Here is a 27,032-nt window from a genome sequence, read left to right as displayed (position 1 = left end):
TTCAGACTTGCAGTCTCTGTCCAAGCTGTGCAGTCACTCAGAGTGCATAAGGCCTGTGCAGCCTTCAGACGGTGTTAGCGTTCAGTACAGGCTGACGGTGTCTGTGTCCGCAGGGAATACGGGCTGTCGTACCTGTCCCTCAGGACGTGTATCGGGCTGTGGACGGCGTTCCTCTGTCTGCTGCTGGTGGCCACTGACGCCAGCTCACTCGTCTGTTACATCACACGCTTCACGGAGGAAGCCTTCGCCTCTCTCATCTGCATCATCTTCATCTACGAGGCCTTGGAGAAGCTCATTCATCTTGGGGAGACGTATCCCATTAATATGAACAACAATCTGGAGAAACTCACCACTTACAGGTGAAAACACAACTTATTGAGTGACAGAATGAGATGGACACCAATTCTGTGTAGAAGATTATAGAAACAAATGCAATTTAATAGCAAAGCGAGTTAAAGGATGCTTCTGTTTTGTAGATGTTCCTGTATTGAGCCTGCAAACCCCAGCAATGCCACCCTTCTGTACTGGGAGCAGAACAACATCTCGGCTCCGGAGATCTTCTGGGAAGCTCTGGAAGTTCAGGTCAGAATAGCAGTCCTGACTTTTGAGATTCCCTGTCTCAGTTTACAACTCAACTTCACACGTTATGTTTTATGGGAATTAAAATGTCTCGTTTGAGTGACATGATGGAGAGACTGTTTAATGAAACTGGAGGTGTAATAGACTGGATTACATCTGTTAAATCATCATAAAAGATAAAAAGATCACTGCTGCTGCTGGTCTTTTAACGGGCAAGAGTGGCAATAACAGCATGTTGAGCAGATGTCTGTGTGATTGTGTTTGTGTTTTGGAAATTCGTAGCATTTAAAGGAACAGCTCATCCACAAATGAATCACTTGTTACCATGTTGTTGTGAGTGAACTATTCAAGTAAAGAAAGAAAACCTGTTCATAGCATTTAAAAGAGCAGTTCACTCAAACATGAATTTATTATTTACTCACACTCATGAAGTAATAAAAACCTAACCCATTCTGTATCTTTCTCATTTCAGGACTGCATTGAGAAGAAGGGAGAATTTGTCGGGTCAGCTTGCGGGCCTCATGGTCCGTACGTTCCTGACGTTCTCTTCTGGTCTGTAGTTCTCTTCTTCTCTACAGTGGCCATGTCAGCGTTCCTCAAAGAATTCAAGACCAGCCGCTACTTCCCCACCAAGGTACTGCAGTCATGGCTGTCTGAGAGCTGCTGCAGCCTGATGAGTTATTTGCAGTCTGGCGCCCTCTAGTGTTACTGTGGAGTGTCTGCTGCTGCTGTAAGGAGGGGAATAACATTTGTAAATCCTGTTTCCTCCAGGTCAGATCCATCATCAGTGACTTCGCAGTGTTCATCACTATTGCTACGATGGTTCTGGTGGATTACGCCTTAGGGGTGCCTTCACCCAAACTACAGGTCCCCAATGAGTTTAAGGTATCTGTCTATTGTTCGGTCTAACTATCTATCTATCTATCTATCTGTCCGTCCGTCTATTGTTCTATCTATCCATCGTTCTGTCTATCGTTCTGTCTATCTATTATTCTGCCGTTTTGTCATATCTATCTGACATTCTGTGTCGTTCTGTCTATCTATCTATCTATCTATCTGTCTGTCTGTCTGTCTGTCTATTGTTCTATCTATCCATCATTCTGTCTATCTATCTATCTATCTATCTATCTATCTATCTATCTATCTATCTATCTATCTATCTATCTGTCTGTCTATTGTTCTGTCGTTTTGTCATTCTATCTATCTATATGTCTACCTGTCTATCTGTCTGTCTGTCTATTGTTCTATCTATCCATCGTTCTGTCTATTGTTCTGTCTATCTATCTATCTATCTATCTATCTATCTATCTATCTATCTATCTATCTATCTATTGTTCTATCTATCCATCTTTCTGTCTATCGTTCTATCTATCTATTGTTCTGTTGTTTTGACATTCTGTGTCATTCTGTCTATCCATCGTTCTATCTATCTATCTATCTATCTATCTATCTATCTATCTATCTATCTATCTATCTATCTGTCTGTCTGTCTGTCTGTCTGTCTATTGTTCTATCTATCCATCATTCTGTCTATCTATCTATCTATCTATCTATCTATCTATTGTTCTATCTATCCATCGTTCTGTCTATTGTTCTGTCTATCTATCTATCTATCTATCTATCTATCTATCTATCTATCTATCTATCTATCTATCTATCTGTCTGTCTATTGTTCTATCTATCCATCGTTCTGTCTATCGTTCTGTCTATCTATTGTTCTGTTGTTTTGACATTCTGTGTCGTTGTCTATCTATCTATCTATCTATCTATCTATCTATCTGTCTGTGTCTGTCTGTCTATTGTTCTATCTATCCATCATTCTGTCTATTTATCTATCTATCTATCTATCTGTCTATCTATCTGTCTGTCTATTGTTCTGTCGTTTTGTCATTCTATCTATCTATCTGTCTATCTGTCTGTCTGTCTATTGTTCTATCTATCCATCGTTCTGTCTATTGTTCTATCTATCTATCTATCTATCTATCTATCTATCTGTCTATTGTTCTATCTATCCATCGTTCTGTCTGTCGTTCTGTCTATCTATTGTTCTGTTGTTTTGACATTCTGTGTCGTTCTGTCTATCCATCGTTCTATCTATCTATCTATCTATTGTTCTATCTATCCATCGTTCTGTCTATCGTTCTGTCTATCTATTGTTCTGTTGTTTTGACATTCTGTCGTTCTGTCTATCCATCGTTCTATCTATCTATCTATCTATCTATCGGTCTATCGGTCTATCTGTCTATCTGTCTGTCTGTCTATCTATTGTTCTGTCGTTTTGTCATTCTGTCTGTCTTTCTGTCTACCCATCGTTCTATCTATCTATCTATCTATCTATCTATCTATCTATCTATCTATCTATCTATCTATCTATCTATCTTAATTTAATTTACACAAGGAGAGATGTGGGCTGTAAAAGTGGATTAAATTATAGAAATAAAACATTTTAGGAAATATACAAAAGTGTTGTCATATACAGTGGAATATAATAAGGAAAATGCAATATGTAAAACTGCAATTTAAAAAAAAAAAAATGTTGAAAAAAAATATGAAAAAACCGAATAAATATACAATGAAATATACAGTGGTATGTACAGCTAATTATATAATTCAATATAACAAACAATGTTCAAAGTTTATAATGTTTTATTAATAGACTCAATAAGAATAGATGTTGCCAATTTAATGTATTCTTGCAACATGTTTTCAGCCAACTCGTGATGACCGTGGGTGGTTCATTAACCCGTTGGGTCCGAACCCGTGGTGGACGTGTGTGATTACAGTCCTTCCCGCCCTCCTCTGCACCATCCTCATCTTCATGGACCAGCAGATCACAGCGGTGATCATCAACAGGAAGGAGCACAAGCTGAAGGTGCTGCTAGTTTCATCTACACATACAAAGCCAGTAAGTTTTGCAACTGAATTAACCCCTCGTTTATCATCTTGTTCCTACAGAAAGGCTGTGGCTATCACCTGGACCTGTTCATGGTGGGTGTGATGCTGGGCGTTTGCTCTCTGATGGGGCTGCCGTGGTTCGTGGCGGCGACGGTTCTGTCCATCACTCACGTGAACAGTCTGAAGCTGGAGTCGGAGTGCTCGGCGCCCGGAGAGCAGCCCAAGTTCCTCGGGATCAGAGAGCAGCGGATCACCGGTCTCATGATCTTCCTCCTCATGGGCTGCTCCGTATTCATGACCTCAGTGCTGAAGGTCTGGAGCTCAATCGTCAACATACTTTAAATAACAGTTACATTTATGAGTAAAAGTGTGGTCTCATTTACTGTTGCTCTGTGAAATCCAGTCATTCCAATAAGAATCTGCGTGATCGGGAGTTTCACATGAGGGTGAAAACACCGGTGCGAATGACAAACAGTTGGTTGCTGCGCTGACCAATCTTGTTTTGATAGTGACTGTAACAAAAAATATTTTGTCTCCTTAGTTCATTCCAATGCCAGTGCTGTATGGAGTTTTCCTTTACATGGGCGCATCTTCACTGAGAGGAATACAGGTAAAAACACTATAGACAATGTCTGTTTATCTAACACTGTGTCCTGACCAGATGCGAAGCGATTCTGCAACATGATAAAAGCCATCTTATCCATGTTATAGGATTAGTTCACTTCAGAATTAAAATTTCCTGATAATTTTCTCACTTCCATGTCATCCAAGATGTTCATGTCTTTCTTTTTTCACTCGAAAAGAAATGAAGGTTTTTAAGGAAAACATTCCAGGATTTTTCTCCATATAGTGGACTTCACTGGGGTTCAACGGGTTGAAGGTCCAAATGTCAGTTTCAGTGCAGCTTCAAAGAGCTCTACATGATCCCAGACGAGGAATAAGAGTCTTATCTAGAGAAACCATTGGGCATTTTCTAAAAAAATTTATATACTTTTTAACCACAAATGCTTGTCTTGCACTGCTCTGCGATGCGCCACCAATATGTAATCACGTACGTGTGAAAACTGACATTTGGACCTTCAACCCGTTGAACCCCAGTGAAGTCCACTATATGGAGAAAAATCTTGGAATGTTTTCATCAAAAACCTTCATTTCTTTTCGACTGAAGAAAGAAAGACATAAACATCTTGGATGACATGGGAGTGAGGAAATTATCAGGAAATTTTAATTCCGAAGTGAATTAATCAGAGGTTTTGTCCTAACCAGCCATACACAATGATTCTATTTTCTATTTCTGCGACGTTATAGAAACGAGATGTTGATTTTGTTGTTGCATCACATCTGCTGTGGACAGACAAATTGCTTATCATGTAGCGTGTCATTTTTAGTATTTTTTTAAATGTCACTATAGTTTTTATTAATTTATATTTCAGTTTTAGTTATTTTAGCTCAAGTTAAACTAAATTAAAATGAGAAATGTTGGAAACTAGTTGAAATAAAAATTTTTTATATTTTTATGTTTTATTTTATTTCAATTAATGTTTATTTTATGAATGATTTTTTTTAAAGATTTTAAAAAATATTTTTACATAACTAGAAAAATATAAATTCATTATAAAAATGTTACAAGATTTGATTAATTTACATTACTTTTCCAGGCCTAGAAATCACACTTTTAAGGTTAGGCTACTTCCAGTTTTTCCAAGACAGCAGCATAAAAAAGCAAAAAAGATGAATTGCGACTTTATATCTTTTTTTTTTTTTTTTTTTTTGTGGCGGAAACGGGCTTCCAGAGCAGCAATCCCGGTTCTTCAAAGACAAAATGTTGAATTAAAATGAGAAATATCTTGATTTTTGTTGTTGTTTTAGCTTATTTTAATCATTGTTTTGTTTTATTTTAAGTCATCTTGAGGCCCTATTGGAAGTGTGCTGAGGTCCTCGGTTGAAAACCGCTGCTCTAATAAACATATTTCTCATCATCTCAGTTTTTTGATCGTTTGAGATTGTTCTGGATGCCGGCTAAACACCAGCCAGACTTCATTTACCTGAGACACGTCCCGCTCCGAAAGGTTCATCTGTTCACCATCGTCCAGCTCAGCTGTCTGGTTCTCCTCTGGGTCATCAAAACCTCCAGGGCTGCCATCGTCTTCCCCATGATGGTATACATCTGACACACTAAACCTTATTATATTATTGCTAACATTTACCACAGTATGCAAGTGTATGCATCTAATATCGTCCATCGTACAGTAGATTTCTTTTATTTACACTACCAGTCAAAAGTTTTGGCATATCTACTCAATCTCCTCCCAATCCATTAAAAATATAAATGTATAGTTTTAGTTTTGTGAAGACATTCACAGGCACAAAACTAATCAGAAGGTTTTTAAGATCATGGAAACATACACGTCTAAACATTTGCAATTGCCTCTCTTAACTGTTTTGATTAATGTACTTGGTGTAATATGTGATAATTGAATTAGTGATTTGCTCGTGGCAGGTGTTGGCGCTGGTCTTTATTAGGAAGCTGCTGGATTTTTTCTTCACAAAGAGAGAGCTCAGCTGGCTCGATGACCTCATGCCCGAGAGCAAGAAGAAGAAGCTGGAGGACGCTGAGCGAGAAGTGAGCTTTACAATTTATTATCTTATTGTAACATTCACTGCAAACGAGCACTTTGGTTGCAAGCAGCAATTTACAAGGTCCAAGCAGAAGAGAGAGAACCAATGAAATGCACAGATGCGCCTGACATCGGAGATTGGAAGGGGATTTTAAAGGCAACAAGAGGCTTCTAATCAAATCCTGAAAATCATGAACACTACCATTCAAAAGTTTGGGGTCTGTCAGATTTGTTATTGTTTATGAAAGAAGTCTCTTATGTATGGAAGCTTGTTTAAAATAATAAAACTACAGATCCAAAGATACAAAATTTCTTAGCCGATACCGATTATTCAGAATGATATCGACAGATAGTTTGGTTTTTCTGACACAATCGCTTAAGAGTGTCAAAACGGCATTTATTGTTTGAATTTTGTGATAAAATTGACAGAATTTGAAAGCTGAGACTTTGTTTCTTTTTAGAAGTAACAAAGCACAGAGCTCTTTGTGATTATAGAAAGATCTAGAAATAATGATTAGTGTGAGGAAAAACTGCAGACCTGGCAACCCTGGCTTGAACTACGGGTGATTCATAGGGTCAAATAGAGCCTGCTTTAACGTTGCTGTTTTTTTTAACTGATAATGCGTTATTGTCACATTAACTTGCCCTAAATTGCCCCACGAGAGATTTTCCTCACACACAGTATGAGTTGCATGCATTTTTCCGCACCCTTTTGATTGACGGTATATAATCGCCCCTGATCATCGGCTGTTTTTAAATACCGATACCGATTATTGGCCAAGACATTTGTGCATTTCTGAATAAAACAATTTGAAAGATAATGGCAACTTTTTTCTCACAATTCTGACTTTTTGTGAGTTATAAAGTCAGAATGGCAAGACGTACTGTAAACTCACAATTCTGACTTTTTTCTCGCATTTGAGAGCTTTTATCTTGCTAACTTCTTTTCTCAGAATTGTGAGATAAAAGCTTGCAGTTGCAAGTTATAAAGTCCAATTCTGAGGAAAACATGACTGACTGAGTTTATATCTTGCTATTCTGACATTATAACATGCAATTCTGGCTTTATAACTCACAATTGCAAGTTTATAATATCATGCAATTCTGAGAAAAAAAGTCCTTACCTTTTTTTATTTTTTTATTCAGTGGCTTTCAACAAGCTTCCACACTTATTCTCACCAAGGCTGCATTTATTTAAACAAATGTTCTAATATGATGATTTGGTGCCCAAGAACCGTTTCTTACTATTATCAATGTTGAAAATTTTAGTGTAAACTGTGATACTTTTTTTTTTTCAGGATTCTTTGATGAATAGAATGTTCAAATGAACAGAATGTATTTAAAATAGAATCTTTTGTAACACTTTAAAGATCTTTAGTGTCACTTTTGGTCACTCTAATGCATCCTTTCTGAATAAATGTTTAATAAAAGAATTAAATCTTGATCCCAAACATTTGAATGCTCGCGCCCTCTGTCGGATTTGAGTGGTATGACATTCACTCACACTTTTATTGACATTGAGCCTTATTTATTAAACATGAGCAGGATACATTTCTGTGTAAAATGTTCATAAAACCAAATGTACATAATTCATTGCATAAATAAATCACTTAATCACTCAAGCGGTTTGGCAAAGCCAGGCTTTCAGATTTCAAAATGTTACAACATAAACTGTAAATTTCTAAATATTCTGCAAGTATTTGCCAGCTATTCCTTCACATTTAGTTAGTTATATATCCAGGTATATAGCATGCATGCCCAATTTTGTGCATAGTTTCATCTTTTTTTCATCGAGAAAAAAAAGGTCTGGAAGAGCTGAGAAAAGGAGCATTTCACACAAAATTTGTCATCCGTCACTCAAACCGGCCAGCAGTACTTATATTTTATATTGTTGTAATTTAGTTGCTAGGCAGCATAAATCCATCACATAATTGGGATTAGTACATTTTGCCACTGAAATAACCCTAAAGCAAAATTTGGTGACTTTTTGCCACACAGCGACAATAATAATAATAAGGGGGAAATAATAACCTGCTACAAAAACTTGACTGTTTGGACCCCTAATAACACAAGTAATTAGTATTTGGAAGATGATTTCTATGTAACTGAATAATAAAACATGACTGCTGGTTGAGTTATTTATATAAGCTGAATGAGAGGAAAAGGATGAGATTTCTTCTCTGTTTTTGAGTACTCACGGAGGTCCTGCTTTAATGAGGAGATCTGATTTGTGCTCCAGTTTTACAGTTTGTTTTTCCTGCATTCAGAGACTTTCTGACCCCCTGGCAAATAATCTCATGTTTTACTCTTGCTAAAATTGCCATGATACGTTTCTTATAGAGAGACCCCGATTCACCCACCTCAGTATCTGAATGCATTTATTTCATGCCAAACAAATGGAACATGAATTGATCTGCCAAAATGTCCCTCAGCAAAGTTATTTAATCTCAAAGGGTCTCTGAAGTTCTCTTTGGCTGGACGGGAATAAAACTCTCTCTCTCGCTCCTTCTCCCTGTGTTTTCTGCCAGGAGGAGCAAAGTATTTTGGCAGAGGAAGAAGGAATCGTACAAGTGCCATTGGAGGGACATTACAAGTATGGACCAGATTTTCCTAACTAATTCTCACAATAGCAAGCAATACTAGTTTTTGTTGGCTTATTAAAACAGTAAGGCCATAGTAACAGTGATATCCACGGGTTCCATAAAACACGACTTTGAGTGCACTATTTTATTTTTTATATCAGTGTTCACCGACACACACTCTTAGAAAACGATGTTTAACGGGGTTCTGTGTAGAACTTTATACTACGGGGCTGTTGAATGCTTGAATCTGATTGGTTGACGAACATTCTAAGGAGTGCAATTATTTTCAGGGAAACACATGGATAAAGTAGTTCTAGCAGGTCTCGACCGCATTACAGTTCCATGTCACTTCACCAATGATTTCAGTGATCTCAATAGGTCCTTACGGCCTACAACCGCAAAAGATCCACAACGACACCGAACAAGCAAATAAATATAGTAAACAAGATAACAACGTCAAATTTCCATGTTTTTTTGCCACAAAATTATATTTTATGTACAGAACAGTACGGATACACACTCGCATGGTGTTGTCAGCGCTGCTCTGACGAATTTATCTGTAAAATAGTCTAGCAACTCTAGTTTACCAACATTTCTCACTAGAGAGGCAATAACTGCGCTGTTCTTGAAGCAGATAAACTTACAGTTTCGCTATTAGTAGAGACGCTGCTGCCGAACACTGTTGAGAGATGCACACAGACTCAGGTAATTCACACACTTAATCTCTCTCTCTTTCTGAATAACTGAATTAATAACTTCTCAATGGCTCAAGCCTTCGTTACTAGTTCTGAAATGACGTTTTGGAATTAGCAACGGAGGCTTGGGATGAGATGCGTAAGAAATTAGTCCCACACACGAGCATTTTAAGGACAAAAACCTGACAAATGTCTTGAAATACAACAGCAGAACAGTGTCTTCAGGTAGTATAAGCAGAATAATTGACTTCAGTCCGTTGAATTATTAGAAAATAATGCACACCCGCTTCGTGTCATGGCTGCTTTACCACCTCAGGTGTGAATTATTTTGTAATAATTCAATGCCCAGTCATCAATTATTCCTTACCAAGTGTTTTTGACTCAATTTTAAAGTTCCTTTATGCCAAAAAGGTTCTATAAAATGAGAAATGTCTTAAATGATTGCATACTTTCCTATTTAAATGTTTTCTAGTGATAAAGTATGTTTATGAGCAGCTTATAATTCATACAATTTAACTAAAATCAAAAACTACTTAAAAAAATGATTCAGTTAAAACTAAATGAAATCCAATGGGAGGTTCTACTGTATATATGAAGTGCCTGACAGAAGCTTCTGTATAAAATCTTTTCTTCTAAGAGCAGCACAAGGAATTTGGTATGGTCAATGTCCCTTTAATGCAAGTTATTTCACTCGGCGGCCATCTTTGAAACACCTCTCTTTCAGTCATGCAAGTGAAGCTTCAATCTCTTTGAATGGGGAAATATCAAATTCACCAAAGCTGTTCACCAAACTTATGATTAAATTTCATATTTAAAATCACCAATGAAATTTAACAGCAACCGTCTCATAAATTTTGTTTGTAAACACTCAAATCATGACAAAAAAATGCATTTTTCAGGCTTGACCAGCCAATGTTCATGTGCAGTCCTACGTGCGCGTCTCAGAATAGTGACTGTTTCTATAGCAACCAGAGCTGCCGTGACACAATGACTTTACCAATTGGCAATTGGCTCTTTTATTTAGAAGGCGGGGCTTATTCTGCCATATTGCGTGTTGCACTTTCTCCCATTCATAGTAATAAGAGTGCAACGTCTATCTATATCTAAAGTCTTTTGGAATGGATTCCAGATGCTCTAGGTACTTACAGTACATGCATACTGTACATACATACCCAAGAGAGAATAAATAGAATAAAGGTTGAAAATCTTCAAGTAATGCGTTTTGAAAAAAGACACAAATGATAAATATTAACATTTATTAATAAGCAGTTGTCAAGCATTCACTATTATATTACAATTTTGAGTCTGAATTTCTATTTTTTGATTGGTTTCATGCACAGACCAGAATATTAATGTTATATTTATGCTTTTATTGGATATTTTCAGAGATGATCCTTCTATTGTCAACATTACTGATGAAATGTCCCGAGGCTCCTTTGGAAGTACTTGGAACACCGTCAACTCCAAAAATGATCCCAAAAGGTTCTGATTCATTTTCATATGAAATGTTTTTGGTATAAACACATCTTTCTGAATCCAGCCACATGATTTGAAGAATCATTCATGTTTATGGCACTTGGTTGTAAACGGTTTGGGATGAATTACATGCTGAAGTTAAGCGATTGCATGATTTATAATAGTCCTTTACGGCTGTTTTACTGTAGTATTTACAGGGAATGTAGACAAAACATCTGTCTTTTAGTTTTCTGTACATTAACTTTTAAAAAAATGTTTACTACACCTTCACATGGTCATTGTTTGGAAACATCATACTACATATTGGCCTTTTTTAACCCATTTATTCTACATGATAACCCAGTTTGATTTAATTATTTATTCTTTCTTTTTTCTTAGTCCCCTTTCCTAGATGCTGAGCCCCCAAAGGTGAGTGTTCTCATAGCAACATCCCACGTCACTTTAGGATCTCATCTCGTCTTTCTTTGCATGGCAACAAGTATTTTGGTCAAATTGGCGGTGTTTGACAAAATTTGATTGTAATCCATCTGGAACAGACATTTACCATTATGTGTCTCTCCAAGAATGTTGGAATTCACCCCAATTTTCCCATCCAGTTAGTCAGTCGAAAACAATAAATCATTCACATCTCTCTGTAAGTGTCAGACAAAGATAGACAGCATGTGACCGTCTTTTGTTGTTGTTGTTGTTGTTTACTACTTGGACAAGAAAAATGTCTAATCAGCCGTGAACATGAATGTGTGTCCGGTCTGCTTATTATTATTAATTATTATTATTAAGATCATCATGTGCAATGAATTCAGAGGGAAATATTCTGCATATAAAGTCTATTTGACATGAATAAAACTAGCAAACTCACCAAATGGCAACAGAGAAATGTTTTTCCCATTCTTTTTCTTCATAGGCATTTGCAAATTTTCGGTAACACTTTACTTGAAGGGGTGTGCATAAGACTGACATGACACCTTCATAATCTTGACATGACACGTGTCATGAATATGAAGGAGGTTTTATGCATGTTTATGACAACTGTCATTAAATGTCATTCGCTCAATTATGTCATTTTTAATGCAAAGATGACATTGTTTGAGATGTCTTTGTTACGACAACTTGACATAAACCAACACATCATAACCTGTCAGTGTCTTTGTCATGACAACTTGACATTAGCAAAACATCATAACCTGTCATAAACATGACATAGCAGATTAATTATCAAACTTAAAAAACTACTTAGCTTTATGGGTTAACATTACATTACATTATTTTGGTAACATTTCAGTATAGGGAACACATATATAAACGATTAACTATGACTTTTCCCTCAATAAACTCTTAATTTACTGCTTATTATAGTTAATTGTTAGGTTTAGGTATTGGGTAGGATTAAGAATGTAGAATAAGGTCATGCATAATAAGGCATTAATATGTGCTTCATAAGTACTAATAAATAGCCAATATTTTAGCCATATGAATGCTAATAGTAATAAGCAACTAGTTAAAAGACCCTAAAATAAAGTGTTACCATTATTTTATAACAGTGTCATCTTTTTTACGAAATTTGAAATTGTCTATTATCTGACCTTCTGTTGGAGGAAACTTAAAAAAAAAAAAAAAAAAAAAACATGAAATGAAAAATAGTCATGACACTGTTATAAAATTATTTGTCAGAGTTTTGTCACTTAATGACATTTTAATGACAAGTTCAATTTGTACCACTGTACTTGAGCTCAAGATACATATTTATGACACTATTATAATGGCCTCATGACAGCCAATGTCAAAACCAACGACATGACAGTTTAATGCAATGTTAACCCATAAAGCTAAATGATGTCAAGTTGTCATGACAAAGACACTGACAGGTTATGATGTATTGGTTTATGTCAAGTCGTCATAACTCGGACATCTCAAACAATGTCATCTTTGCATTTAAAATGACATAATTGAGCGAATGACACTTAATGACAGTTGTCATAAACATTCATAAAACCTCCTTCATATTCATGACATGTGTCATGTCATGATTATGAAGGTGTCATGTCAGTCTTATGCACACCCCTTCAAGTAAAGTGTTACCAAATTTTCTTTAATTAAAAAGTTCTGATGCATTAAAACCACAGAACCAAAACCAGCCAGCTCCAAGATGAATCAAAATGTTATAAACTTTGATGTGATTTATTTGGAAAAACAACAAATGCACAAGAAATGAACTACATCCAATGCTGCATTGCATATAACTATCAAATTAGCAGTGATGGAACAATATAAAAATATTGACTGTAAATCATTGCAGTAAAAACATTATGAATATAAAATACCACATATTTGAAGTGCAATATAGAAAAAGTTAAGAGTTAAGAGTGTAAGGAGACTTGATTACAGCGTTTGCAATGCTTCTTAGGAGTGCAGTTTCCACAGTAACTGGAATTTTTCTTGATGGTTATGGGTAGTTAAGTTCTCCAGCCTGTTTTTATTAATTAGTTTATTTTATGAGTTAATCTGTGGTGTCTTTACAGGAAGACTCAGAGCTAATGATTGAAAGGTTATTATAGTATAATTAAAAATCAGTTTCTCTATGGAAAAAATGAACTGGATTTGCCAAACTAATAATCATACACACTAAACTATTGCAGTTTAGGTTAATTCGGGTAAACTAATTATCCTTTTTATGTTATTTTGCAGCCTGTCTAATTAAGAGAGTGCACAAGGAGCGTCGATGGAAAGAAGAGATGAGAATCTGACTTATCTGATACACTGTGTACACACACACCCTTAGCTATCCAAATAGACTTCTGTTGTTTTTTAGAAGGAATAGTTCATAAAAATGAAGAAAAACTATTCCTGAACTATTGAAGTGAACTATTCCTACTGTGGCCAGTTTCATAAACATAGCTGCTAAGTTAAGACTTAAGTCTTAAGATCTAGTGTGATCAACTAGCAATTAGTTAGTCTGCGGTTTTCCCGTGGAATTAGGGTACTTTTACACTGTTGGGTTGTTTTTCATGTCCACGGGTTGAAGCAACCCTAAATAACATGATATCTAGCCCCTGGAATGTGAATTTGACCAGGGGAACCCCGCCCAAAATGTGGATTTTACCCCCCCGGAACGCGATTGGGCTAGTTTTGTTGTGAAAACCTGGCAACCCTGGGGCTAATCAGTCTTACACCGTGTCCTAACCAGGATAACACATAACTTACACTGAAAAGAAATGAAAGCCAATAGAACCCTCCATTGCAACAGTAGTAGCCCTACACTTCCGCCATTTTGGAGTGAAAGCGAGTCGTCAGTCCACTAGTTTCTATGGCAATATCAGCTGCTTTGTTAAAAAAAATGTACATTAAAGCTAAAATACAACCTGAATGATGACAACACAGAACAAAATACTATCACTAGTGATCATCAAATCCTTTTTACAGTTTATTTTACAGACTTTGTATTTAAATCTTCTACGTTTTTTCACAAAACCTTTGCTCTAGAAACCCAGTCAGAAATTCAAGAACAAAAACACCGACATGGAAAACATTGCGTGTCGCGGCGCGTCTGGTTAGGACACGGTGTTACTTTTTTATTCAAATGAGACCAATCTACCTTTTTATGTAACTGACTTTCTTCAAGTTATGACCAGTCTTGAAGAAAATCATTAGCAGACTAATTTGTAAGACTAGTCTAAGCAGTTTATGCAACCGGCCACTGTTATGAATAATGCAAATTTTAGGCTAATCAGAATAACCCGTACACGCTCTACCCCTAACCCAACTCCTAAATGATAACCTTTCACATTTGTGTTATGATAAAAACATTATTTGCTTTATGAACATGAGTTTTTACAGATTCTGGGCACATTATCCAGCATTTTTGTCCTTAAAGTAACAAGTAAACGCACATATGAAGCTCCCAGTCTTGTCTTGTGTTTCTATATTTATAAAGTATATCACAATGCTAAGCTTTTTAGCTTCTAGGTATATAGCCTGTACATACGTAATAGTAATACCAGCAAATAAAGCGGAGACATCGATTGTTCATGTGTGTAAGATGAGGAGAAAGTGTGGCAGAATTTGAAAAATTTTAAACTTTATTTTAAATGCTCTCAATATTTTATATGTTTTGTATTTTTTAAAAAGTATTCCTACACAACTTTCACATCCCTAAAGGTACAGTTTTAAACAAAGGTGTAGACAATATCTACAGAAATTGATTAGCTAAACCAAGGATATTTTTCAGCTTTTTGGCAATATATTCAAGTTTGCCACCATTGGGTCCTTGAGCAAGACACTTCACTTATCGAGGGTCAGTTTTCCTGCAGTCACTGTACTTACTGTAAGACACTTGGATAAAAACCATAAAAACATATTGTAAGTTCTTGATATACCTGCGGATATCAGAAAATTGCTGTATTTTGCTGAACGCTGTCTTTGCATTTATGCAATGAGGAATTAAATCTTAGAACATTAATTTTAGCTATTCATATTTTTGCAATTATTTGTACTAAGAATGCTGCTTGTGTAAATATTATTTCCATCAGACTTGTCTAAAGTTCATACCTCTATTTTGAAGGCTGTATGTTGATCCTCACAATGCCAAAGTGTAGATGTGTTTTCATGCCAATAATGATGATGGAAAGACATCTGAAGTCATATCAGCTGCACATCAGTAAACTGTCCCCTCAAAATGATTGTCTGTATTATCTCTTAAGCAATTGAATGCATTATCTGGATACTGTACTGTAAATGCATCTTCAGATACAGATTGCATTCCCTTTTCATAAAAAGCAATAGTGTTTTAGAAGTGCGGGTCCATCGAATAATGATTTTAGTATTTTGTTGCATGTTGAGTTCCTTATAAAATGAATTATTTCCATTTAAAAACCTGTAACTTCTGCCATTTATATTGCTATGGATATTTATAACAAATATATACAAAATCATACATACTGTAATATTATTACCATAGTTTGATTCATATGTTTTGCTCTTATTGTTATGCATATATTTGTTTTGTATGGGTATATCTTCACACTCAGATGGTTTGATTTTGAAAGACGAGTGATTGTTTTCATGCTAATATTTTCACAGTTTATTCTGACTTAAGCTTTTAAGTCCTTTTAGATTACTGGAGTAATACATCTAGTTCTTTTGACTGTGTGTTGATGTTTGTGTAAATTATCTGGAATATATCCTCTGTGTGTCTGTGCGGTGCGACTTTGAGATCTTTTAACTGTGTGCTTTCATTGTTTTTGGGGGGATATGGCATAAATATCCTTCATTTGCACTTGTGTTTCATGAACTGGGAGAGATAATTAGATTTTTCTGAAGTTTTTGTTCCTGCTTTTTCTTCTACAGTGAAATAAAAAGCTCTGCCATATGAATATGGATGTGTCCCTGGATGAAGATTATCTTATACCATTTTTCTGTAATTGACAGAAAAAGAAAAAACATACAGTCAAAATCATATCAGTCATAATCCATCCCTTCTCTATATGTTGAGATGGCTGGAAATTACAAAGTCTTATTATTTCTTAAACAATGAGATGAATCTTTAATAAAGTTCACATTCACAAATTCACAAAAACAGACTTTCCCTCCCTCTCTCTTTCACTCTCTAAAATTGCATTACCATGACACTAAATTACTGATTTGGGGGTTTTGCTCATTTATTCAGAAAATAAAACTTAAGTTTTACTCTAAGCTTATTTGACATATCAGAAGGCATTAGGAAGCATATATTGTGGATAAAATTGTGTAAATACAATGACAGTTCTTTTATTAGAACTACATACTAATGTTATCAATGCAAAACATCCTCAGATTTGTTAATAATTATAAATGTCGAGTTGCTGTACAAGCCAGGGTTTTATAGAAACTATTATTTATATAAGAATAGTTTGATAAGTCGGTAGAAGACGTTATATGCGAAACAAAAACAAATGTTAAAAAAAAAAAAATTGTAGTATAAGGAGAAATGAAATAGTAAGTGCAAATTTTAGGCCTGTGCAAATCTTTAATATAAATAAATTCAATTGTGCAGTAAGTCACTTTCGATAAATTGAATGCCAAAATGAATATAAAGTAAATACAGCGTCTATATATATATATATATATATATATATATATATATATATCTGTCTGTCTATCTGTCTGACACTGTCTGTTGTTCAAGAGTGGCTTGACATAAGGAACGCGACAGCTGAAACCCATGTCTTGCATACGTCTGTGCGTAGTGGTTCTTGAAGCACTGACTCCAGCTGCAGTCCACTCTTTGCGAATCTCCCTCACATTTTTGAATTGGTTTTGTTTCACAATCCTCTCCAGGGTGCGGTTATCCCTATTGCTTGTACACTTTTTTCTACCACATCTTTTCCTTCCCTTCGCCTCTCTATTAATGTGCTTGGACACAGAGCTCTGTGAACAGCCAGCCTCTTTTGCAATGAGCTTTTGTGTCTTGCCCTCCTTATGCAAGGTGTTAATGGTCGTCTTTTGGACAACTGTCAAGTCAGCAGTCTTCCCCATGATTGTGTAGCCTACAGAACTAGACTGAGAGACCATTTAAAGGCCTTTGCAGGTGTTTTGAGTTAATTAGCTGATTAGAGTGTGGCACCAGGTGTCTTCAATATTGAACCTTTTCACAATATTCTAATTTTCTGAGATACTGAATTTGGGATTTTCCTTAGTTGTCATTTATAATCATCAAAATTAAAAGAAATAAACATTTGAAATATATCAGTCTGCGTGTAATGAATGAATATAATATACAAGTTTCACTTTTCGAATGGAATTTGTGAAATAAATCATCTGATTCCATTTGTGCAAATAGCAAAAGAAAACCTTCACAATAGTGTTTTCACAACTTTCAAAAAGAGGAAAAAATAGACAGCGATTGATAACAGAAGAGAAAAAGATGTCATTTTTACCGTCACTCCCAATGATTCGCGGGACTCCTGAGCATAAAATATCTAAAAACGAATTAATTGTTATTCATATATTGCACAAAAAGCAACAAGAACAACTAATATAAAATAAAAACGATTTACAGTTGCAAGCGAGATTCGTGTTTGCAGCGTTGAGCAATGTAGCCAATCACAGACATATCTGTTGATTTCTGAGACGCACTGGCCAATCAGAGGTGTTTGTGTTAGAATCCTCTCACCGTTTTTATGCAGTGCTGAAATTTGCGTGCTCACGAATCCTATTATAACACACGAAGTGTAGATATTATGAAAGATTCATTGCTGATATTTTCATTGTGTTATAAGCGAGCTTTGTGAGATCGCGATGAACAGCTTTTTAGTCATTATAAACTAAGTAGCGCTCTTCGCGCGCATTCTACCATGTCATGCATTCAGCAGCTTGCTTTTCTGCTAAAACTAACTGTGGTTTGTGAATGTTGATGCTTTAATAACAAATATTTTTTCGTGAGCGTTTATGCTGGGATGTTGTGGCCGGCGACACATAACTTAATATTTCATGTAAATTTCATGTATGTACTGCCAAAAATCTATATAGGCTACTTTTATGCGGGATTTTGCAGGTGGGAGCGGGACAAAACATGAATGTTGCGGGCGGGAGCGGGACAAGATAACATAATTTTTTTGCGGGAGCGGACTGGAGCGTGACAGAATCCTGCGGGAGTGGGACTGAAAAATCCGTCCCACGCAGGTCTCTAGCCTACAGCAGCGTTAACTAGTTTTTTGTAATTTAATGCAAAGATAATATAATACTAAGGATAGTGTTGTAAATGTACATATTAAAAAAAAAATGAAAATATAAAAAACTTTGCAGGATTTGCGATATTAATGATCGTTAAAACGCGTCATCACCTGTAAAATGAGTTACAGGACTAGACCGCGCTTTTTTACCCAATCAGAAACGTTCACTGCCTGTCAATCATTTATGACAGCTGGTTTTGGGGGCGGGGTTTAAATGAGGAAGAAGTTAGCACCTGTTACGTTGCTCGTTACTGAGCACCATTTCTGTGGAAGATATCTTGTTTGGAGAACGAGAAAACTATTCGATCGTTCCTGCACACTTTAAATTACAAGGGTGAGTTGCAAGTTGTTGTGGTGGTTTCACAAAGGCAACATATTTTTATTGGACAAAATGTGTTTGGCTTGTTTCAAAATCCATTTCCATAACATAAAAACGACATGTCGGTTGTTAAGTCTGACGTCACGCGGCGGCGCTTCCGGGTCCTAACGCTCTATCTCATACCACAAGAAAACAACGAATGGTGCTAATATACATACACGATGTGGTGTAATACTACAAAAATATATAATTATAACCTTTATCTCCATACCAAAATTCCAGATGGCCAGACAATGATTCATCTTTTATAAATCGTTAAAATATTAATAACTGTGAGGCTGTGAGCACGGAGCCTGTTGTGTAGACTGTAAGTATTTAAAATGTTTAACTTTTTTAAATGATTGATGTTTAAAAAGAATAAATAGCTCTCATAAACGGCCGTCGATGGCATTCTCAAATGAAACGAGTCGAGGCTTGGACCCGGAAACGGCGCTCCTTACGTCACGACTTAACAAGCGGCGGATAGAGCTGTGAAGCTACATTCACTAATTAACGGCAAACGTAAACATATATAAGCTCTTTAAAGGGTTAGTTCACCCAAAAATGAAAATAATGTCATTAATTACTCACTCTCATGTCGTTCCACACCCGTAAGACCTTCAATCATCTTCGGAACACGAATTAAGATATTTTTGATGAAATCCGATGGCTCAGTGAGGCCTGCATAGCCAGCAATGACATTTTCTCTCTCAAGATCCATTAATGTACTAAAAACATATTTAAATCAGTTCATGTGAGTACAGTGGTTCAATATTAATATTATAAAGCGACGAGAATATTTTTGGAGCGCCAAAAAAACAAAATAACGACTTATATAGTGATGGCCGATTTCAAAACACTGCTTCAGGAAGCTTCGGAGCATAATGAATCAGTGTGATTCATGATTCGGATCACGTGACAAACCGCCAAACTGCTGAAATCACGTGACTTTGGCGCTCTGAACCGCTGATTCGATACGCTGATCCATTATGCTCCGAAGCTTCCTGAAGCAGTGTTTTGAAATCGGCCATCACTACATAAGTCGTTATTTTATTTTTTTTGGCGCACCAAAAATATTCTCGTTGCTTTATAATATTAATATTGAACCACTGTACTCACATGAACTGATTTAAATATGTTTTTAGTACATTAATGGATCTTGAGAGAGGAAATGTCATTGCTGGCTATGGAGGCCTCACGGAGCCATCGGATTTCAACTAAAATATCTTAATTTGTGTTCTGAAGATGAACGAAGGTCTTACGGGTGTGGAACGGCATGAGGGTGAGTAATAAATGACAGAATTTTCATTTTTGGGTGAACTAACCCTTTAGCATGCTTTAATGTAATCTCAGCTCTTAATTCTACATATATATATATATATATATATATATATATATCTCACACGTTTGTTTCACTATATTAGTGAGGACATTGAATGGACTTCCATTGATTTTATATCGAGTAAATGCTATTTTCTATGGCCTGTCCCAACCTACCCCAATCACAGAAACATGTGCAAAACACTAGATTTAAAGAAAAACATGTTTTGGCTTGGTTATAAGCCTTTTTAACTAGTAAGGACCAGTAAAATGTCTTCATTAGATGGTTGTCATAATATTTCACTATAAAAATGAGGACATTTGACCCTCACAAGCAAAGGTTTGGCTATACACACACACACTTTCAAATAGGAGGCTGTCAAGCTCCAAATTGATGAAAAATGGACCGTATAATTATCATAAAAGTTGTTTCAACTTAAGTACATCAGTCTTGTACTTAAGTAACTTGAAGAGTTTTTAAACTTACAGACACAAGTTTGTCTTGACAAACAACCAGTGTTACATGTATTAAGTATATTTAGGTTCTCCTCTTTTAAAAGGAGTGAGTGTGTTGGCTTGATATTTTGTGTTTTTTTTGGTGAACAGATGGTTTGTAGCGTCAGCTGACAGCTCAGAGAGAGACCTGCTCCCAGGACGGACTGCATCTCTGGCACCAGTGCCGTTTCCTCCATGCTGAAGGACCGGAGACGTGCGGCTCCAGGGTCCCTGACAGTGCTGGATAATTGACACATTTCCACAAGGCTTTGGTGACTCCCATCTTCTGTCAGTGTCATGTTAGATACGGTAAGGTAAGCAGAAGTGACACATCGGGCCAGTTTAGAGCGCTGAAGTAAGTTCTCCTCAGGGATTATGGAGGAAGATCATTTGAAAAGGTACCTGAGTGGAGTTCAAGCTTGACTTAAGATGAACTCTGAATCCTGTTTGTTATACTGACAGAATGATTGAAGCCATTTGACACATGGTTATTCTGTTTGATTGCAGTTGCTTTCCCACATGGATTGTGTTTGATTTGCAGCATTTGCTTGCATGACATCTTGACAAATAGCATTTTAACTGTTCATGAAGTCTCAATGTTGTATGTTTTCTCAAAGGGACAGTGATATGAATGTGTCATTCTATTGTTGCCTTTTAAGTGAACTAAAGTTATCACTGGGTTTTGCATCAAGGCTTATATTTTACATTGGGCATCAGGTGCCAATCTATGAAAGCTTGTTTCCGCCATGGAATAATAAAAAAAAGAAGGTAATTGCGACTTTTTATCTCACAATTCTGCCTTTTTTTCTCAGAATTGTAATACAAAATCAGAATTGTGAGATTTAAACTTGCAATTGCGAGCTATAAAATCAGAATTGCATGATATAAAGTCAGATTTGCGTGATATAGTCAGAATTGAAAAAAGAAAGTTTTTTTCTCAGATTTGCAACTATATCTTGCAATTCTGACTTTATAACACGTAATTCTTCTGACTTTTTATCACACAATTCTGACTTTACAACTCGCAATTCTGATTTTACATCACTCAATTCTGACTTTATATCTCGCAAATCTGACTTTATATCACTCAATTTTGACTTTATATCATGCAATTCTGACTATAACTCGCAATTCTGACTTTATATCTTGCAATTCTGACTTTATGTTTTGCAATTCTGACTTTATAACTCGCAATTCTGACTTTATATCTCGCAATTCTCACTTTGTTTTGCAATTCTGACTTTATAGCTCGCAATTCTGACTTTATATCTCGCAATTCTCACTTTGTTTTGCAATTCTGACTTTATAGCTCGCAATTCTGATTTTATAACTCACAATTCTGACTTTACATCACACAATTTTGACTTTATCACTCAATTCTGATTTTATAACTCACAAATCTGAATTTATATCACTCAATTTTGACTTAATATCATGCAATTCTGACTTTATAACCCGCAATTCTGACTTTGTTTTGCAATTCTGACTTTATAGCTCGCAATTGCAAGTTTAAATCTCGCAATTCTGAGGAAAAAAGTCAGAATTGTGAGATAAAAAGTCACAATTTTTACATTTTTATTTAGTGGCAGGAACAAGCTTCTATACCAATCCAACAGAGGGCAAAATAATTTATCATTAAAAGTAAAGAAAATGTCCCAAACTGCCAAACAATATGCAAGATTATTAACATGACAGACTGAACAGAAAATTTACAAGCTTGGTTTTCAATTTCAAGTATGAAATAACTGCCAAAAAGCCAACAGTTGAATACACAAAACACAATGTAGTCTGTGCAATCCACTTTTTTCCTCAACCGAACCTGTTTTTTTTTTAAACATACTCTGGGTTGTATTTTTTAAATTGGTTTACATAGTCGCTCAAAAACCAAAACACCAACTGCTTCATTTGAAGAAAGATTTATTTGCATGATTCGATGAAACTGACAGCACTAGTCATTATAAAACAGAGTATCGTCGAATATCACAGTTATGCAGGGTAGTTTTTATCTCGTACTGGAAAATCCTCACTCGCGTCGCCCTCTCCCTGTTTTCAGCCAGGACACGAACTCTTTTGCCGCCTGGTCCTGCAGGTAGGAGCTGACATCACTGGTGTATGTGCCGTCTGCGTGGCGTCGTGTGGGAACTCTGGGGGAGAAGGACGTTTAGTTAGAAAGGCTGATATTCTTTGTGTCCAATATGTGATATATTAATAATAAACTATATGCATTTATACTTTTTTTCAAAAGGTTTATATATATATATATATATATATATATATATATATATATATATATATATATATATATATGGAAATTATTAATTTTATTCAGCAAGGATACATTAAATTGATCAGTATAGTAAAGACATTTATAATGTTACAAAAGATTTCTATTTTAAATAAATTTTGTTCTTTTGAACTTTCTATTGATCAAATAATTTTCAATCCTGAATAAATTTATCACGGTTTCCACAAAAATATGAGGCAGCACAACTGTTTTCAACATTGATAATATGTTTCATATTAAAATGACTTCTGAAGGATCATGTGACACTGAAGACTGGAGTAATGGTGCTGAAAAATCAGCTTTGATCACAGGAATAAATTACATTTTACAATATTTTGAAATGGAAAACACTTATTTTAAATTGTAATAATATTTCACAATTTTACTGTATTTTTGATGAAATAAATGCCTTGGTGAGCATAAAATAAACACTTTTTTCAGAAACATAATATTTTTGGTCACACTTTAGATTCCAATTCTCAATATTAACTATTAACTATGACTTTTGCCTCAATAAACTCATAATTCCTGCTTATTAGTAGTTAGTAAGGTAGTTGTTAAGTTTAGGTATTGGTAGGATTAAGGGATATAGAATATGGTCATGCAGAATAAGGCATTAATATGTGCTTTATAAGTACTAATAATCAGCCAATATCCTAGTAACATGCATGCTATAGTTAATAGTGAGAATTGGACCCCTATCTAAAGTGTTACCATTTTTTTTTTTTTTTACCAAGTCCAAACTTTTGAATGACAGTGTAAATGTACTTTAATTTAAATTATCACCATTTGGTAATTTTAATTTCAATACAAGGCATTTTTAACCATTCTAATGCTGTATTCTTGTCATGTGGGAATTAATTGAAATGAATTTCCAATGAGTGAAAACAATATTTTTCTAATTTCTTAATTACATTTAATAATTTTAACTTCTCTTGCTTGACGATTGAGACGTCATGTAAAAGACTAACTGAAAATAGTTAAAGTTGGATATGGCTGGATATGTCATTTTATTATTATTTTTTGTTTCTTAAATATTTTGCAAGAGCTTATAAACTCACCCGCTCCTTTTGGAGTTCATTAGCCACTGAACAAAGTCTTGTGCTCTCCTGGTCTCCAGGTATTTACTGTAATCGTTTGAGAAGGTGCCTTCTGAATGTCTCTTCATGTTGTTAACTTCTCTTGGGTCATTAAATAGTGCGTCCTCCTCAGACATAAAGCTGAAAGTCAATATCAAATATGTCATTCTCCAAAAAGAAAAACCCATCAAAAGCATGCCTGGGTCACATTTTACCCCAAAATCAAAAGAAAGAAATAATGCATTCATTTTGACATTATTTTTATGACCGATAAACACATTTCACGTAATGTTTGTATTTTGTTGAATCTGTATCTGCCATGTAATAGCCTTTGAAGCTAAAATTGCACATTTCACAACAAAATTAGAAATATTTTTATTTAATTGTCCTAGAAAAATGCTTCATTTTCTTTCAGTTCCTTTTTTTATTTTGAGGTTAAAGGTGTCCCAGGTTGTGTTTGATTGTAAAGGGAACAATCACAAATCCCAGCTGTAGAGGCCATTAAAAATTAAATAATTAAGAATAATTTAGTTGCTCATACCTGGCGTTTTCTTCCGTGTCTTGTATGGGAATCTGCAGGCTGCTCTGGATCAAGATGAGAAGTAAAAGTCCAATGAAGGCGTAGATCTTTACCATCATCTTACCTGAGGATGCAGACCGTACAGCTACTCAGTAAACCATTCACGCATTTACCTGTAAAGTTATAGTATAGTGCCAAAGAGTTCTCGGGCTCACCTTGATTTTCGTTTGGGTCGTCACGGAGAAATATACTCAACGATTTTGATGTTGTCTCGCTGGTTTCTCCTTCTTGGCTCCCAGTGCGATTTCACAGTCCCAGCCTGATGTTCTGAGTCTTATATAGTGATGCCCAGGTGGCATGATCCACACACACACGCTCATGCACACACACGTTAGTTTCAATCCATTAATCTCAATGCATCAATGTGTTTGCAGTGTGAACCTGTTTAAAAAGAGAGATGGGGCAATGGTCAAACAAGTCAAAAAGTCACTTAAGGGAAAAATCAAACATGATTTTGTCCTTTTAAAAACAGGGATGAGCAAATAATTGCACAAGTACTTTCAGGATGAGAAACGTTCGGTCAGATTTCCAGGAAGTGATGTTTGTGCTCTGCAAAGCTTTCTTTCTTTTTGTGAGAAATTAATTGCTATCTCACAATACAGGGACTTTTACACTATATTATTTTTTTAGGAAGGATATACAGTGGCTCCAAGTATTTGGACACTTAAAATGTCTGAATGTCATTGCATTAGATAATCAAATATTAAATGAAATGCTACAGGATCTTTTCTCTGTAACCTCACTTCATCATATTTGTGTCTTTAACTATGTAGAATAGATATCAGTCATGTTCCAATGTCATTCACATCATATTTATGCATTGATTATAGAAATGTTTATCATAAACTGAAGCTTTTCCAATGCATGTCCTTATTTTTAAATACTTCCTAAATTCTTTATATTGTATCAAGTGTTAAAAGGGTCCTTGATTATGATTTCACTTTTTTAACTTTAACGTTAAGACGCTCAAAGTTCAGTGCAAAGGGAGATATTTTCTCAGAAATCACTGTTTAAGGACTACAGCAAATGGCTGGTAGGGACTGCAACAAGCTTCTTCCCGGGTTGGTGACATCACTAACCCTTACATTTACATAAACCCCGCCCCCGAGAACACACAACAAAGGGGGCGGGGCCATGTTGGGCTGCTTTAGAGAAGAGTAAGAGTTGTTGTAGTAGAGTGTTGTTGTCATGCCGTCATTTTACGCCGGACTGCTTCACAAACGAGGTTCAATTCAACACAAAAGATGAACATGACGGCACATGCTAGTGGATGAGTTGAATCAACTCCACAGAAACTACATAAATTTATCCACTAACCATTCAGAAATGTCTAAAAGTTGTAACTTCTTCCTGAGTCTCTCCATCAGTGTCGACTCCAGTTTGAACAATGTAAGGCTGAACACCGTTACTGACAATCCTCATTTTGGCTGCGTGAGATTCTCCAGCTTTGTTGTTGTTGAGCTGTTAAAGCTCCGCCCTCTTCTGGAAAGGGGGCTGGGAGCAGCAGCTCATTTGCATTTAAAGGGACACACACAAAAATTTATTTTTGCTCACACTCAAATAGGGGCAAATTTGACAAGCTATAATAAATGATCTGTGGGGGATTTTGAGCTGAAACTTCAGACACATTATGGGGACACCAGAGACACATCTTGTAAAAGGTCCCCTTTAAATACTGTAATGCCCCAGTCTCACAGAAATCCAACTAATTGCATCTAACTCTATTTTATTTATTTTTTATCTTATTATACAGTTAATTCCCCTGAGGATTCTTAATAGAACTGACAGCAACATTGATGCTTTTGTAGTCGTAACTGATCAGCATCAATTATTCCCGAGATTCATGTAATATATATCTCTGATAATATGACCACTAAACTGTATAATTGTCACAGAAAACTCATTTCCAACATAGCTGTGCTGTGTAAAATCATAGTATGACATGAGTTGTTTTATCAGTCTGCACACTTTCTTCTCACACAAATGAATATTTTTTTCCCATTTATTTATTTGTTGATTAAACCAGTAAAACCTGCCTCACTTGAGGTCCTGATTTTGCTATCGTGATTGGCTGACTGTACATTATTTCATAATGTCTCTTGTCTTAATTCATGTGGGTTTTAGCTCATATATCTATAACAGTGGTTCTCAACTCCAGTCCTCGGGACCCACTGCTCTGCACATTTTGTATGTCTCTCTTATATGACACACTCAATTCAGTTCATGCAGACTCTCCTAATGAGCTGATGATCTAAATCAGGTGTGTTAAATAAGGGATACATACAAAATGTGCAGAGCAGTGGGTCCCGAGGACTGGAGTTGAGAAACACTGATCTATAACATTTGTAATGCCAAATTCAGAAAA

At 35.7% G+C, this 27,032-nt stretch overlaps 2 protein-coding genes and 1 long non-coding RNA gene across 5 annotated transcripts in view; 2 read left to right on the top strand and 1 right to left on the bottom strand.

Annotated features, from left to right (window-relative positions):
- slc4a10b (solute carrier family 4 member 10b) overlaps positions 1–16,214 on the top strand; it is an 83,241-nt gene extending 67,027 nt beyond the window's left edge. For all 3 annotated transcript variants that reach the window (XM_048194685.1, XM_048194686.1, XM_048194687.1), the window contains 13 exons: positions 114–359; positions 477–582; positions 1,052–1,213; positions 1,351–1,464; positions 3,290–3,451; positions 3,535–3,786; positions 4,016–4,084; positions 5,460–5,633; positions 5,975–6,097; positions 8,621–8,685; positions 10,756–10,851; positions 11,224–11,253; positions 13,531–16,214. In XM_048194685.1, the coding sequence (XP_048050642.1) occupies positions 114–359; positions 477–582; positions 1,052–1,213; positions 1,351–1,464; positions 3,290–3,451; positions 3,535–3,786; positions 4,016–4,084; positions 5,460–5,633; positions 5,975–6,097; positions 8,621–8,685; positions 10,756–10,851; positions 11,224–11,236 (1,582 nt within the window). In that variant the 3' untranslated portion in view covers positions 11,237–11,253; positions 13,531–16,214. The remainder of the gene's footprint in view (positions 1–113; positions 360–476; positions 583–1,051; positions 1,214–1,350; positions 1,465–3,289; positions 3,452–3,534; positions 3,787–4,015; positions 4,085–5,459; positions 5,634–5,974; positions 6,098–8,620; positions 8,686–10,755; positions 10,852–11,223; positions 11,254–13,530) is intronic.
- Positions 16,215–18,759: 2,545 nt separating this feature from the next.
- LOC125270766 overlaps positions 18,760–27,032 on the top strand; it is a 14,648-nt gene continuing 6,375 nt past the window's right edge. Inside the window, exons 1-2 of the long non-coding RNA XR_007185464.1 lie at positions 18,760–18,885; positions 20,836–21,038. This is a non-coding gene — a long non-coding RNA (uncharacterized LOC125270766). The remainder of the gene's footprint in view (positions 18,886–20,835; positions 21,039–27,032) is intronic.
- Positions 22,625–25,515, bottom strand: gcgb (glucagon b). Its single transcript, XM_048194683.1, has 4 exons — positions 24,823–25,515; positions 24,629–24,731; positions 24,070–24,228; positions 22,625–22,868 (listed from the first exon to the last, which is right to left on the bottom strand). The coding sequence occupies exons 2-4, from the start codon at positions 24,724–24,726 to the stop codon at positions 22,748–22,750; spliced, it is 378 nt and encodes a 125-aa protein (XP_048050640.1). The 5' UTR covers positions 24,727–24,731; positions 24,823–25,515; the 3' UTR covers positions 22,625–22,747.

Source organism: Megalobrama amblycephala, linkage group LG6, assembly GCF_018812025.1.
Source record: "Megalobrama amblycephala isolate DHTTF-2021 linkage group LG6, ASM1881202v1, whole genome shotgun sequence".
Lineage (NCBI taxonomy): Eukaryota > Metazoa > Chordata > Actinopteri > Cypriniformes > Xenocyprididae > Megalobrama > Megalobrama amblycephala.
Note: the sequence above shows the minus strand (reverse complement) of the source record. Positions and strands in the feature narration are given on the sequence as shown.